The sequence below is a fragment of the Chaetodon auriga genome, chromosome 3, assembly GCF_051107435.1.
Source record: "Chaetodon auriga isolate fChaAug3 chromosome 3, fChaAug3.hap1, whole genome shotgun sequence".
Classification (NCBI taxonomy): domain Eukaryota; kingdom Metazoa; phylum Chordata; class Actinopteri; order Chaetodontiformes; family Chaetodontidae; genus Chaetodon; species Chaetodon auriga.
The window spans coordinates 21,182,708-21,198,328 of record NC_135076.1 but is presented as its reverse complement, the minus strand read 5'-3'; the positions used below and the strand labels follow the sequence as shown (position 1 = coordinate 21,198,328).

Here is a 15,621-nt window from a genome sequence, read left to right as displayed (position 1 = left end):
TGTACCATAGTTCCTTTATGCAGGGGAGTGGTGGGACATAAAAATAAAACACTGAGGGCTCATCCAACACATAAAACTCTGCGCTTGTTATTAAACAGTTCCCACGCCGGTTCACTCTTCGGTCTGAACTGACACACTGCCACACTTTCCCACGCACGCGAGCGCTTCCTTAAAGCGCGCGGAGGGTGGCGCGCGCGCGTCAGCTCACGGGGCACGAGGCGGGCGGACCGCGGGGTGAGGATCATGTGTAGTCCACGCGCCGAAACTAGGTTACTGCGAGCCACAGAGGAGGACAGAGCTGAGGGACGAGGAGCCGCTGCGGTGTTATTATTTCGTCGGTGTTTTATCATAACAGCACCTCTGGCGGAGGGCAGAAAGTAAATAAGCGTCTGAAGAAAAGGCAGAAAATCCATATGAGGATTTGCTGTTGTAACAGTTTCCAGCTGCTCCGTTTTGGAGCAAATAAGAACTCGTCGCGCTCCGTCTATCTTGTGTTCGTTCCCACCAGGAGTTGCATGACTTAAAGAGTTGGCCGCACTTCACCGCCGACATGAGAGGTGAGTTTGTGGAAATTATGACATTTGTTGGACTTTCTTTCTTTTTTCACAACCGTCTTGTGTTTGTGCAAATCGCTCAACTTCTGAGTTTCATTCGCTGTGGCGAAGCACTGCTTTGAGTCCGAAGTGCGTAGGCTGCAGGCGCGCGCTGGAAGAAGCAGCAGATTGCATCACAGAAGGAAAGAAAAACCGATTTATGGGTTTATTCGGGTTTGGCTGTACGTTCTGCATATGTCACGTTTAGGACGTTCAAAGTTGCTGTTATACAATAAGACACATATCGGGATGTTTAAAAGTCCATTATTTTAATTATAGCATATAGGTGTAAATATTTATATGCAGATGTCTACACATGAGTGTGTTTAGTTAAACTGTGAAGGCATTTGTGCATTTCTTTAGTTTTTTTTCCCCTGTATTGTAGCTGCGTTGACTCCATTTCACCGGAGAGCGACTCCAGTTATGTAAGAGAGAGGGAAGGGAGGGAGTGAGCGGAGTGATTCAGAGGCTGTCAAGCCGCATGAAAGTCTGTTGGATCTGCTGGCAAGGGTTGTTTATGCTGAACAAAAACTCCCCTTCTCTCAAATTTTCCTCCTTTTTCTGTTTAATGTATTTTATTGCACTTTAGAAAAGCTTTTTACAGGATCCAGCCGGTAGTTTTATAATTTCACTATTTTTAATTTTACTATTGTTCGTTTTTCAGTTGTTCTTTAATTTTGTTTTAATGTGCCTTAAAGCACTGGTGGTGTGTTTTACTGTCACTTCATCGGCCAGCGTGTTTTTGTTTTTAGCGTCAGCAGTATGGCGGCCAGTGTGTGTGTGGGGGGAGAGAGAGAGAGAGAGAGAGAGAGAGAGGAGGTGCTCCATTGACCTAGTTCTGTCATTGAGGATTACAGTAATTGTGTGTGTGTGTGTGTGTGTGTGTGTGTGTGTGTGTGTCTGTGCGGGTGGAGCACCATGGTCTGTCGTCATGACTGATGAGACAACTTTAAAATAATAATTTAAATCAGTTGTCAGGCCGGGATGTGCCTCTTTAAAGGACTCAAGATATACAAGCTGCACTGGAAGAGCCTGATTTGAAGGCACCTTGCAAGATGCATTACAAAAAGCCTAAGATTTTATTTCCAAAATGTTTAAAAATATATATCTGTTTATGTATAGCTTCACTCATGGTTCTCAGGATTTAACCATTAAACATGATCAGATTTGTGGTGTTGCGAGGGCAAAGCCACGCACCGCTGTGACAAGCAGGATATGGGCACAGCAAGCCCACATGTAACCATGAAGCACAGCAGGGTTCAGTTAAGCTCAGTTTCCTCTGTCAGCTAAAGTTACTTACATCAACCGGAGTGCGTGTGGCTCCAGTCAAGCCCGACTTGTCAATCTGATTTTGTGAAAATACTGACTTATTTTCAAAGTCATCCCCAGTCAGCAGTTTAATTTACTGTATGAGGGGGGAAACTGTGTCTCAGCACTCTAATGATGTGCAGAGCTGAATCCTTATAAGAAAGCCCAGTTCGCCCAGGATCAAAGGTACGGCAGCAGTAGACAGGAAAAGGCCCCCTCTCTGGACTCCAAGGCCACTGCTGTGCTGAGCTCAGCCCCGAAGCCACTATCTGTTTAGTGTGCAGCCTTGGGCAAGTTCACAGTGAGATACAGTATGTGTCAAGGTGTCCTTTCTCTCTGACAACTGCACGCTAAGATTCCCCTCGTCCAAAGCTTTTACCCTTCAGCCAGCCTGCATGTTAGTATGCGGGCAAAGCGGTGGCATGGATCTGTTTCTTTCTGCCATGCGCACAGCTCATTGCAGCCATGATTGCATAAAAATATACTTTCTGTGCAGTATCTTAAGGCAAAGTTGTTTTGATAGGCCATATCTATAATCCAAGCATGCATGAGGGCAAGTTACATCTAAACAGATTCTAATTCAAGGCGACTGTGATTGTTGCACCATGGTCCTAAATTTGTTCCTGCGGTTCGGAGCAGCATGCAAAATTACATGCTGTGAACTGAATTCCTCGGTCTTGTGTTGCGGAGGCCCACTTGGGTTTGGGCTTGGAGCTGCACAAACAGTGTGATCAAGTGAATGCACTTTATCTCCTCTGATCAATGGTGAGGGATTACAGAGGCGCAGAGTGTGAAGCCTGGTTTCTTGGCAGGCGCAGAACTGTTGTTCAGCATGTGAATATTTACTGTCAGAGAAGGGTGTAAACATGTATGTTGAATAGCAAATCTTATTCATGAGATGACAAAATTGCTTGCAAGGCAAGATTAGCTGTCAAATTACCCAGTTTGCATGTTGCTATTTAACAATGGGATTATCCATATCATAAAACTAGAAGTACACAGGAAAAAAGAAAGGGAAAGAAGCAAAGTGCAAACAGTTTCCCGTCTTCTGCTGTTTGGTTTAGCTGTGTTGCTGAACCCTTTTATGATGTGTGCATATGGAAATGTTATTGTCGTCCTCGAGACTGTCTGAAAGGTGTGCATACATAATGCTTATTACATTATGCCAAAGGAACTATTTCAGTCACAAGGAAAGGGAAAACATCTCATCAATTAATTAGTTTAAATTTGCATTATATTATCTGCAGCGATGTGTGTCTCACGTCATACATAATGTCTTCACCATGACATTGCTGGTCTCCAGTAATGGGCAGTGTGCATTTCCCAGTTTTTACTGCAGAGCTCTTCTCTCTGTTTTTTGGCTGAAACATTTCTTACAACGCACAAAAATACTTTCTATTCAGTCTTACTTTGATGCTGTGTTCCATATTACCTCTCATTCCACTACTATTGCACCTGCTGAGTAATTACATAAACCTGCAGTGCATTTTTAAAGAGTTTGGGGTTAGCGTCGGGACATTTTGTACTATCTGTGTCCTCCAGGTAGGTCAGTGGGCGGAGAATAAGAGAAGCGCTGTCGTTACTGTTCACATACTGTAGCTATATGGAAAACACATGGTAGTCGAAGCTCTGGGGAAATGTAAAAAGAGAGAATGACAGAGGACAGTACTGGATATTTGTTGAAAGAACCGCTAACTTTGACGGTGAATGTAGGTTAAGCATACAGTATGTCATGTAAACGTAAAGTGCAAGTCAAACAGGACCTTGCACTCTGTTTGATTAGCAGGGATGAGAGGGCAAAGTCTCCCAATGCGGAGGGTTTACAGCACTAATGAAGAGAAGTGCTGACCCGTGGAGATACACTGACACACTGACTGACTGACACAGAAATCACCTTTAAATCACCACAGTTTTGAGTGTCTTAGTTTTAGCTCTTATGTAAGAAGATGCTTCGTGTAATAGCAATTATGTTTGGATGGGTTTTTCAACTTCAGACTCTGTCTTTTTCTCATTTAAATATATACTGGATGCTGTTTAAGTTAAGCATTCAACTATGATTGCGTTCTGTCTACGATACAGAGATTATTGTCTTTAAACAAGCAGCTTCTTTTAACAGACGTTCGTAGTATTTAAGGCCACATAACTGGTGTTTAAGGACATTTTGTCTCAGAACAAAATGCTCTAAATAAAGAAACTGTTGTTCAGGCCGACGCTGCAAGGCAGCACACCAGAAAATTAGTGTTCGTGCAGTAGGCTGTTTTAGCTGTCCGACACCGCTGTGTAATAAGGGCTCTGCGCGCCGTCATACATCGCTGTGTTGTGATTTGTGCAGCATTTATTTGTCGGTAGATCTAGACGGCAGAAGGAATCTCTGGGCGGCCAACTGCACCAGAGTAAAAATAGATTTATGGTCTAGCTCAAACACAGCTGAAATTTCACTCAAATACTTGTCATGCTGCAACAAGTTGAGAGCTACTATTAGCGACGACTGTTCCCCCTGCTGCAGCTTACTGTACTGTATGTTTTTGGAAGTATTTCCAGATGTTACACAAGTTGTAAAATCTCCAGCAGGGCACTTTGGTTTCAGCTGGTCACCCATCTTTCAGTCATCGAATGTGACATAGTTTTCATTCCAAAACAAAAAGGGGAGCCCCACCCTCCGCCCTTCCTTTCATATTAATATGACATATTTCATAAGTCATATTTGAATGCACGTTAAACCTGCAAGAAAGCAGGTTGTGTTCCTTGTGAGGCACCTCCCCCCTTCGCCCAATGTGAAACTGTGTCAGTGGAGCAGCTCCTGCTCCCTGGGCCTGACGGTGCCGCTCAGCTGACTGGCAGGTGAGGCGGCGAGTCACAGAAAAAGCTGCTTGCTCGGTGGCCAATGGGAGCGCCGGGGGGTGGGGGGGGTGGGGGGGTAGAGGGAGGATCGTCACACCGTTGGCAAGACAACCACCTTTGAATGAGTGTGTTCATGGAATGCGGCCAGACGGTGGTTATATAACAGGCTGAAGGGCGGGGTGAGGCTCTGGAGGGGGAGCGATAAAGGGAGCAGTGGAGAAAGGGATTTTTTTTTTTTTTTCCGTTGCCCTTTATTTATTTATATCCCTCAGTTGCATTGGCCATTAGGAGTTCTACCCAACCGAAACACTCAAATATGTCACCTGCGCTCTACAGAGAGTCTTTGTGGAAGGACAATGTTGAAGGATTTTCAGGGTAATGTCACTAACCTCGTTAGCTTCGACTCGGCGTGTGACGCATGTCTGTCCCCACACAGAGTGACTCATGCGATTGGTCGGTTGTGAGTAGTTTATAAAAGAGCCGTTAGAAAACAGCAATTTTCTGAAGAGCAGTGATGGCGGGTTAAATCCGCCGGTGCGATTTACAGGTTACCTAATGCCCCGTGTGACCCAACAAAAGTGGTTTAGAGATTGTTTGGCACACCCTGCAGCCAGAGTCAAATCAAATCCTCACACGGTCCACGCAGTAACAGTCAGTTGCAGTTGTTTTGTGGGCTACAATTGTCGGCCTTGGAGGGTTCAGGACAGCAGTATGGCTTTGTTAACCCGCTAACAGTTTGTTCATCCTGGAGAAAGAGCGAAGGAGAAAGAAGGAGCTGTGAAACTTTATAACCCCGGGCCTCAGCTAATGCAATTGACCTGCTATTCTGGGCTTGAGGAGGCCCAGCTACTTAGATAAACAACATAATGAAAAGAACAGGCTGTTCCTGGGTAAGAAGGCTCAGGCTTCCACAATCAACACAAGGTGCACAACATATACGCAGTTTACTTTGGCCATCACGGCATCCTCTGTGTTCTGGACACTTCCTTTGTTTCTCCAAAGCCTTCTAACATTTGACTATCACGAAATAACCAGAATTTCCGAAACAGGCGAGTGTACCTGCAGCAAGAAATCTAAATATTGATTTATGAGAAGCAGCCTACCTCATTTGATATGACCGAGGTGTTTTATTGACTGTATCAAACAGTGGGCAGTACATGTTTACTTGTCAGATACAGGTGGTTGATTATGACCAGAGACAGACATAGCTTTTTAATTTTTTCCAACAGAATATCTGACTCCTCACATACACCCACAAAGTCTTCAATGAACTACCGATGTGGTTGCACTTCTGAGTGTTTGTGTGTGAGTCACCAAAACATAGAAGCACAGTTTTTTTTCCACTCCTTCCGCTTTGGCGCTGTGAAAAAAAAAAAGCTTACAATTGTGGTGAAAACCTTGAGTTTTACAAGTGATTCCTTTGTCATTATCAAATTCCATCTGTGTTTTCTGCATGGAGGAAATCACAGAGCCCTTTAAAATATGTTGATGCAGCTGCATAACAGCTGAGATGGATAACATCCCCTCACATGCTGTGAAGGGCTGCAGCAGTTATTCTCATTTATCCATCAATCTGTCAGTGATTGTTCTTGATTAATCATGCAATGACAGCAAACAGTATTTGGTCATATTATTTCTCAATAAATCCATTTTTTTTTTTGTTTCTATGTACCTAATTCAGTCTTTTGCTATGTCACTGATTTTTTTTTTCCTCATTCGTCTCTCTCTCCAGCTCAAATAGAAGTGATTCCCTGTAAAATCTGTGGGGACAAATCATCAGGGATCCACTATGGTGTCATCACCTGTGAAGGCTGCAAGGTGAGCTAACACCCATCTCCCTGTTCAGGTGTTAGTTACAGTGGTTAAACTGCTTTAAGGTGTTGATGTCACTGCTCTACTCCGTTTAATCAAAGCATTTAGATGCTCACATTGTTTACCACTCATTCGCATTGTGTGTGTGTGTGTGTGTGTCTTTGTGTCTGTAGGGTTTCTTTCGACGCAGCCAGCAGAACAATGCTATGTACTCCTGCTCACGACAGAGGAACTGTCTCATTGACCGGACCAACCGTAACCGCTGTCAGCACTGCAGGCTGCAGAAGTGTCTCGCCCTGGGCATGAGCCGTGATGGTGAGTTCAGCGACTCGATCTATATTTAATTAACTCAGAGTTTCCACCTCCCACTTTCTGCTTATCATGTTGAATGAGTCATGTGATCCTTGTTTGACCTAGACCATTCCTTCTTCAATGTTTAATTCTTGTCTTTACATCCTCCCATTGCAGCGGTCAAGTTTGGTCGGATGTCCAAAAAGCAGCGTGACAGCCTGTATGCAGAGGTCCAGAAGCACCAGCAGTCCCAGGAGTGTGCGGGGCTCGGTGTGCGCGAGGAGAACAGCGACATGGCCGACCACGGCCGCACCCACAGAAGAGGCTCCAGCACCGCGCTCAGCGACCTGGACGACATCACCACACTGCCAGAAGGCCTGCTGTTCGACCTGCCGCTGACCCCTGAGGATGCAGGTGGAAACTACTGCAACCTGGACATGCTGTGCGGCAGCGCAGGCAGCAGCTCATCCTCTCAGAGCTCACCAGAGCAGACCAACTTGGACTTTGTAGATGGCAACCACAGCATCAAGCACGAGTACCAGCTGTTGCACGACTCCGGACTCTTCTCACATGCTATCCTCAACCCGCTGCCTGAGGGCTGCTCCCTACTTGAGATAGGTCAGTATAAATCCTGTCCTGTGCTGCTGTTGTGTGGTTGAACCGTAAATCTAAGCGACTGGATCACAAACAACATGAATCTGATTGCAAACTCTCCATCTGTTCAGAGCGTATAACTCAGAGTGTGATGAAGTCTCATGTTGAGACGAGCCAGTACAGCACAGAGGAGCTGAAGAGAATGGCGTGGACCTTGTACAGCCCAGAAGAGACACGCTCATACCAGACCAAGGTATGTGTGATATAAGCATATGACAGTACAGCCTCACCTATACACATTCCAAGAACAGGGCTAGAAAATCTCCACCGTCTGCCCACACGATTGATATTTGCTCAAATTAAATATGTTGTGAAGTACTCTGCACAGTCTAAAGTCTAAAGTCACACATAAAAGATTTTTTATATCACTATAGTTTGGCTCATCGTGCTGCTTTGTTATCTTGTACAAGGTTCACAGGGGAATGTTTTCAGTTTGTAACCTTGTGTCCCTGAAACAAATAGAAGTACTCTTTTTTTGTCACCATAGTCCTTTTTACAGTGGGGTTTGTAAATGCAAATATTTTTATCACACATTTGCTACTGGGGATGCAGCCAACATGATCGTGACTGTAGGTCAGGAAGTCTTTTAGCGGACCTCACACAAACAATTCTTGATGTCTAAATAACCACAGAATCATCAGAGTACAATATAACTTGTGTGCTGTTGCAGTTCTCATGAAAGCCTCCCTGTCTCTACCTCTTTCAGTCAGCTGAGGTGATGTGGCAACAATGTGCCGTTCACATCACCAATGCAATCCAGTATGTGGTAGAGTTTGCCAAGCGCATCTCTGGCTTCATGGACCTCTGTCAGAACGATCAGATTATCCTCCTCAAAGCAGGTCAGTGCATGACACCAGCGCACACACACCCTGCAGTCTAAAATCAGTTGTACACATTGTGTTTCGACACATATGGTAACAGTCAGGAGCTGTTTTTACAGCAGATGTGCCTTCAGGAAGACAGCCAGCTCGGCTTGTGCATGTTTATTACTTTGCAAACTTTTATCTGTGTACTGATAGCTGTTGTCATATGAACCGTATATTACCCTCATGTGATAGCTGACTTAAGTTCAGCTGTCACATGCGAGCAGAGAGCCTTGAAAAGGTGTACGGTTGTTCCTGTTTGTGAAGAATGACTGGCCTTGTTTTAATCCCTCTACTGTGCCTCCTCTGGCCGTCATGCTGTGAAGTGCCTCATCTTATGAATCACAGACGTGTGATCTATTACTTCATATGTCAGACATTTGAAATCGATGTATGGGTTTCAGAGACGAGCAAAACAAGAAGTCCGTCAAAACAAGAGATTAATGGGTTTCAGTGGCAGCTGACTTACTTTCTGTTGTCATTTTATAAAGATGTAAGAAACGAGGGCACGCACGCAAAGGTGTTCTCTCAAGGTGTTTAAATAGGCTAATTAGACGCTTTAATCAGAAAGCATAGGTGAGAAAAAGATGTACACACCCAAACATTGTTTGCTAAACCTGGTTAAGACCTGAAGGGTGGAGACGATTATAGGTTTGTCAATGTAGTTACCAACACAATCCAACAGAAAAAACATTCCTCCGACTGTCATCACTATTAAGGTGTCAAATCTTCAACATCATATGTTCAACTCAACAGTTTCCAGGAAGGAACATTTTCTATGACAGGTGTGAACCAATGACACGTGTGATTGTCTGACTTGATTACATGGTGTCATAGGTGACAATTACTCTGTCGCACATAGTTCACTCATTAAGTGATATCTAAATGTGAACGTAAATGTAAATGTAGTGTAAATGTTTATCTTTATACAATCGAGACAGATTTGACTAAGATTTGCTTCAGAAATAGCTTTTTTAGTCTAATAAGTAACCACAGCAAACTCAAAATGTCAAGAACGGAAACCTATTTTCCTTATTAAACAAAAAACCTACAACTGTACACTTTCTGAGTTTAAGCTTCTCCCTTTGACTGAACTAAAACGAGCTTAATTGCCTCATTAAATCTTCGTAAAATACACAAAAAAAAAACTCACCAAAAGTCTTTTTCGTCTGTTATTACTTTTCAGCCCTATTTATATATGTACTATTTATATGTGTACATATACGCTGCTAACCCTTTATTCTGTATTTTTTGTGTTTGTCTTCAGGCTGCATGGATGTTCTTCTGATCCGTATGTGTCGGGCCTATAACCCCATAAATAATACATTGCTCTTTGATGGGAAGTTTGCCACTGCTCAGCTTTTCAAAGCTCTCGGTGAGTCGATACACAAGCTTGATGAAATGAGGAGCAGGAGATTTCAGATGTATCTGTTTCGTCTGCATCAAAATAATCACAGTCAGTAGTTTCAGTTCTGATGCTAACTCCCCCCCCCCCCCCCCCCCAGGCTGTGACGACCTCGTGAATGCAGTGTTTGACTTGGCTAAAAGCCTGAGCCGTATACAGATGTCTGAGGAAGAGATGGCTCTCTTCAGTGCTGCTGTGCTGCTCTCACCAGGTGAGATTATGTCATTTATTTAACTAGATTTATCTTTCTCAGGGACACTTGTACGTACATTTGTGTATCAGATGTGCAAAGTGCTATACGCTTGCTCGCTGTGGTATTTACACTCATACTAAATTGATGAAATAAACCTGTAGAGGAAACTTTACAGTTGTTTGATACTTTTCACACGTCCTATCCAGAGATCCTGCAAGTAAAGGAGGAACATTCGTTTACTGATGTTGCCGTGCCAGACTTTAAATCATTTTAAATTGGCATATCATCAGTTGAAAATTCATAACACACCCACATCAGCAATGCTTCACCCATTACGACAGTACTGCCACTGACAGGATGTTGGCTTAGTCCCAGTGTGAAACCGCAGAAAGGATCATGGCCACGCATTTGCATTTTTCGATGCAAAGTTTGTATAATTTACTTTACTGGTGGCCGTTTTCCAAAGCATAACATGCGTTTTTACGTTCCTCCGTTGCAGTCAGATGTTGATTTCAGTTCATTACAGCAGAGTATGAATATGGGCTTACACAGAGTTGACGCAGAGGCAGCCTACTGTTAAATCTTAGATGTTGAAGAGTCATAAAAACTCCAACAAGAACAGGTTTGAAAATGATCCCTGCTGACAACTGCAATACCAAGCAATCCTGTTATAACTGACATTTTGAAAAGGCTTTATGATGAATCACTTATCTCAGACAAGTTTCATGTGTCTGCTAACTCATTTCTATTGTGTTGTGAAGCCGGTGGCTACCCTGAAGGAAATCAGTCTAAAAAGTAACAAAATGCCTTGAAATATGGTCCGCAGTTATGCAAAGCATAGGAAGTCCAGACCTTGTATTTGAAACCTTTGTATACTGTAAACCAGATACGGTTTCAACTGGCAACCTGACAACGTCTTGTCACTGTCATTTCCCACAGACCGGCCCTGGCTGACAGATGTTCAGAAGGTACAGAAGCTGCAGGAGAAAGTCTACGTGGCTCTGCAGCGCTGCCTACAAAAAGAGGGCGCATCAGAAGAGAAACTAGCCAAGGTACAAAGCTGCTGCCTCACTTTGAAATTTGGAGGAAAAAAAACTCACATTAAATTGTTTCTTTTTTCCCTAATTTAACTTTGCGATTTTGTATTCCCCCTCAAGATGGTGTCAAAGCTTCCCGTCATGAAGTCCATTTGCAACCTTCACATCGACAAACTGGAGTTTTTCCGTCTGGTCCACCCTGAGACAGCGTATACCTTTCCTCCTCTGTACAGGGAAGTCTTTGGCAGTGAAATCACCTTCCCAGACTCCACAGAGGGCTAGCGTCGTTTAGCCAAACAGCGTGATTCAAATAGAGACATTGAGGTGTAGGGAGGGGGAGATAAAAATGTGGCAACCAGCTGAGGCAAAAGCAACCAGCAGCTCAATGACAATCCTGCACGCTACACTTTAGGACACACTCCTCTCACCTCCCACCCTGCAGGCTAGTCCATTCAGCTTCAACGTAACACTGCAGGAACTGCTGCTGGGTACTCAGTGCATGTTACCTCTTTTTTACGGAGTTCAAGACATCATTAAAGAGTAGCCTACATAATTTGTATTCTCAAAAATATTTTTCTATGACGAGACCTTAAACCTCTCATCATGTTGAATTCCTTTCAAATATAAATTTGACTTTCACCGTTCTCACAGTTCCTGTAAGCTATTGTTGAATGTACCCCTTTTCCCCTTAACCGTTCAGCACAGCCCTCGGCGTGATACAGAATGTACATACTTAAAATCCTCAGCCACTTTGCAGAGATTTGCAGTAACGATGCCTGTTTCAGTTGTCAGTCTAGTAACAGTTTATTGTCTCATTCAATATATTTGGTAGCGCCCATATTTTGCAGTTTTGTAACATATGAACAAACTGTTTAAAGGGACCATGATCAAACTCGCAGACAGACAGGGTTTTTTTTTTTTTTTAATTCATGTGAATCGTGAGCAAACACTCAAGAGTGTCTGCCGCCATGCACCTACAAACTCTTGCACACAGAGCACAAAACATAGCACTTATCCTGATCTTTGTAGGTATTTTTACTAGCACACTCAGACACTGACGTAAGTGAGTTTTTTTTTTTTTTTTTATTGCAATCAGTGACCTCAGTCCTAATACCTTTTCCCTTTGCAAATGCCACTTCGATAGCAAGAGTGAGAGAATCACAGAGGTATTGTGAAAGTATTTTCAGATGTTCCTTATGACACCTATGTAATCATCTAAGACAAGAGCAGCCGTGCATTCATCTTGAGTGAGGAGCAGGGTAGTGTGCTCAGGTCTGGGATGGAAAAATAGTTGCTCTGAAAAGAAAACCCAGTTCATAATTAGCACTTATGAGTCCTTGTTAGAATCCAAAATGAACACTTGGCACAAGATTTTACGGGTTTGCATTCAGACTGCCGGAAAGGCTCAGTACGCCCTCCCACCTTACATAAGCTGTATGAACAAGGTGCTGGGCAGCCGACCACTGTGGGGGTTCTGTGCTGTCATGGAGGAGCATTCTCAGTCCCCCTCCGCGGAAGAGTGCCATCGCCCCAAACCACCCAGCAGCGTCTCAACCAGCAGATTCAAAAAGACTTTTGGAGCAAAGACGAAAAATGAACTTTGATGTTTTGAAATGTGACAGTTATCGCATTGCCACCTACAAGGTTGGATGAGGGGCAAAGAATGGAGAGTGAGCAGGTGGGTGCTGGTGTTATTTAAGCTCCTTAGACATCAGTTAGAGGGGATTTACTGTCTGCGCCAACTCTCACTGCTTCGGGGTCAGGCAGACTGCGCTGTTGCAGCCAGTCTAGGTGTTCTGATTAATTTAACCCTCTGTTCCTCTTTCCCCACTCCCTTACTACCTCACCCTCTTCAAACACTACATGGCACAGCAAAGGGTTGACAGAGCCATCAGCTACCCCCCTGAGTTAGCGTTCCATACGAGAGCTTCTTTAAAAATATAACAATTAGTGGTGAAATTTGAAGGCCAGTTTTGACTGAACTATTCTAAAATGTATTCTGAGGTTCTTAAAACTGGACAGAAGACAAACACAAGATGAATGCTGGATTTACTTATACTACCTATCCTCTGCCTGCTTTTCTGTCATTTGAGAGCAGTTCATGCCTTTAGGTCCAGGAAGTCCTGTTTAGATACAGATCTATGTGAGGAAAAGTCTCCGGAGACACACGAGGGTGTGTCCAGATGAAACCTTTTTCTCCACAGTAAGGGGACGTATTGGATTTCTGTTTAAAATAAGTGACTTTCTACCGGTATCCTAAAGAAGATACAAGTAAAGAATAGTAGTAATCACAAAAACCTTGCTTCTTAAAACCTATATGTTAAGCATTTTCAGACAATCACGCGACATATGTCGGAGCTCTATTTAACGTAGCCAGGTTTGCTTTGCACTGCTGGGACAGTGCTTTTTTACCGTACACTATATTATCTCATAGTATGAAGGGGTATTGCCCTTTTCTGGGTACGTACGACAGTGGCATAGTGGGATTGTGCAATAATGTCTTTCCCATTGTTCTCAGTATGTTGGGCCTCAGTTGCCATGTATTACAGTTAATATTTCATAAGCACTCCAGCACAGATAACCTCGCAGCGCAACAAGTAATGTTGTTTAGATTATAATGTACCAAATAACACAGCCAACCACTACACAGGTCAGCTGTCAGCTGACACGGCCAGATGACATACAGATTGTAACAAAGTGCAATACTTTGTGCGTCGAGTCCTCGAATGTTAGACATGCTGATTCCAAAAGAGTCAGTGTTCTTTATACGACCCCGATTCCAAGAAGTTGGGACGCCGTGTCAAACAAATAGAACAGAACGTGATAATCTGCAAATCCTTTTCGACACGCACTCAATTTAAAACAGCACAAACACAGTATGTTTAATATTTTACCTCATCAGCTTCATTGATTTTTGTAAATATATGCTTATTCTGAATTTGATGCAACAGCATGCAGGTGAGAGTATCACGATTGGGTATGAAAGGGGCATCCTGGAAAGGCTTTTTTGGAATCGGGGTTCTAGTTTTTGCAGGCCTGAAGGGGGCAGCACTTAAGATCTGCACGTACATTTCTGTTTAGAGTTACTCAGGGAGATAGCTGGGCTCTCTGTCCTACAGTGTCTGCAGTTAGTCTAGCTAGCAAGACACCTTGCACCAACATAGAAGACCTTAAAACCTTGATCACTGTGTACAGTACATGTTCTTGTGAATGTTTGATTTCAGAAGTATCAAAGATTTTACCCCTGTCTAATATCATTATTGCAAGACTTTCTTTTGAGTTTGAGTCATAGATGAAATAGGATATTAAAAAAAAGTAAATATAGTAAAATAAATATAAAAGATGGATTATAATCTCTGAATCTTGTGTTGGTTTTGTTGTGATCTTTTGTTTCTTAATTTTTTTTCCTTATATGTACTGTTTGTTTGTTTTTTTCTCATCAGTTTAGTGTCCTTTTTTTTTGTCTTGGAGAGATGTAATTCTATTTTTTTAAAGAGCGTTTTTAAAGATGTCTCCCTAAAAGTCTCTCTTTTGTCATGATCCTTCTGTTTATGATATGTTCACTCTATTTTAAGATTATTATTGTTATTAAATCAATATAGATTTTAATAAGAAATAATTTATGATATGTTATGGATATAAAGCCCAAGAGGTTTTAACACAGTAAAGTGTTATTGCACAATGGTGAAACAATATGTGGATTTAAGAATGTAATAAAAGTCTTTTTACAATTAAAAGTTGTTGTGGCTTCGTGTTATGTATATTTAAACTGAGTGCACTCAGAGTCATCTTTCCAGATGAACCAGTTTGTTCTGTTAATAAACATGTTCTATTCCACATTAAATAATATATTTATCACAGTTTCATTAAAAACAGTTCAGCTAACCTTCATTACTTCTGAGGCGTTTCTCTTTTGGTCAGATGATGCATACAGATAAGGGCACTTTTACATCCAAGGAAAAAAGGGGATTAAAATAGTATTTTCTGACAAATTCATTGAGATGAGTGTAGTTACTGTATATTGCAATAACCTCAGTAACCTCTTTCATCTGTATCATAGATGCCGTTCACATAGCTCATTTTGTAAGAGTAATTATACACCATGCTGACATAATATGCAGGATATGCACTATAATTACTAAGGCCTTAGGTCTATATTAGAAGTTGTCACTCTGACACTCTCCCTACCTTTCATCATTCCAGTCGACATACGTAAAAGCATGCAGTGTATTATTACCACCATATGGTCGATGATAGCCGTTCAGAGACCCAAGCGGGTGCTTGAATGATTTTTCATTCTTGGTAAGATAAGTTTGTGTATTCACAGCCAATGGGAGATTGGAAAACAATCAATCTAGTCAGATGACAGATTTCCTTCTCCCCTCTCTGTGGTTACAATGTGTCCCCAGTTACAAAAAATACACATTTGTACTCCTATCCTGTACTATAGTATAGAGACAGAAGATAATATGAGACTTTATTGATCCCACACTGGAGACATTAAAGCAGCAAGTATTAAAAAAGCAGTTTCAGTTTTATGTATGGAGCTTTTGAAGTATCCACTTCTGAGAGGCCTGCTGCCATTCTAGTACAATTCATGTGCCGGGCTGTGCTGGCAACAGTT

The 15,621-nt window shown here is 42.6% G+C and overlaps 1 protein-coding gene across 1 annotated transcript; it reads left to right on the top strand.

Moving 5' to 3' along the window:
• Nucleotides 1–201: 201 nt before the first annotated feature.
• On the top strand, nucleotides 202–14,734 carry rorca (RAR-related orphan receptor C a). The gene is made up of 10 exons (XM_076726091.1): nucleotides 202–557; nucleotides 6,475–6,560; nucleotides 6,728–6,869; nucleotides 7,023–7,463; nucleotides 7,571–7,692; nucleotides 8,206–8,338; nucleotides 9,630–9,737; nucleotides 9,868–9,978; nucleotides 10,900–11,012; nucleotides 11,118–14,734. Exons 1-10 carry the CDS (start codon nucleotides 551–553, stop codon nucleotides 11,277–11,279), a joined length of 1,425 nt encoding a protein of 474 aa, XP_076582206.1. The 5' UTR covers nucleotides 202–550; the 3' UTR covers nucleotides 11,280–14,734.
• The last annotated feature ends 887 nt before the right edge of the window (nucleotides 14,735–15,621 follow it).

What these genes read in the sequence shown, in the direction of transcription:
- rorca (XM_076726091.1), top strand. An exon ending in TCACCTGTGAAGGCTGCAAG is followed by an intron (nt 6,561 to 6,727) that starts GTGAGCTAACAC and finishes TTGTGTCTGTAG; the next exon opens with GGTTTCTTTCGACGCAGCCA. An exon ending in CAGAAGAGAAACTAGCCAAG is followed by an intron (nt 11,013 to 11,117) that starts GTACAAAGCTGC and finishes TTCCCCCTCAAG; the next exon opens with ATGGTGTCAAAGCTTCCCGT.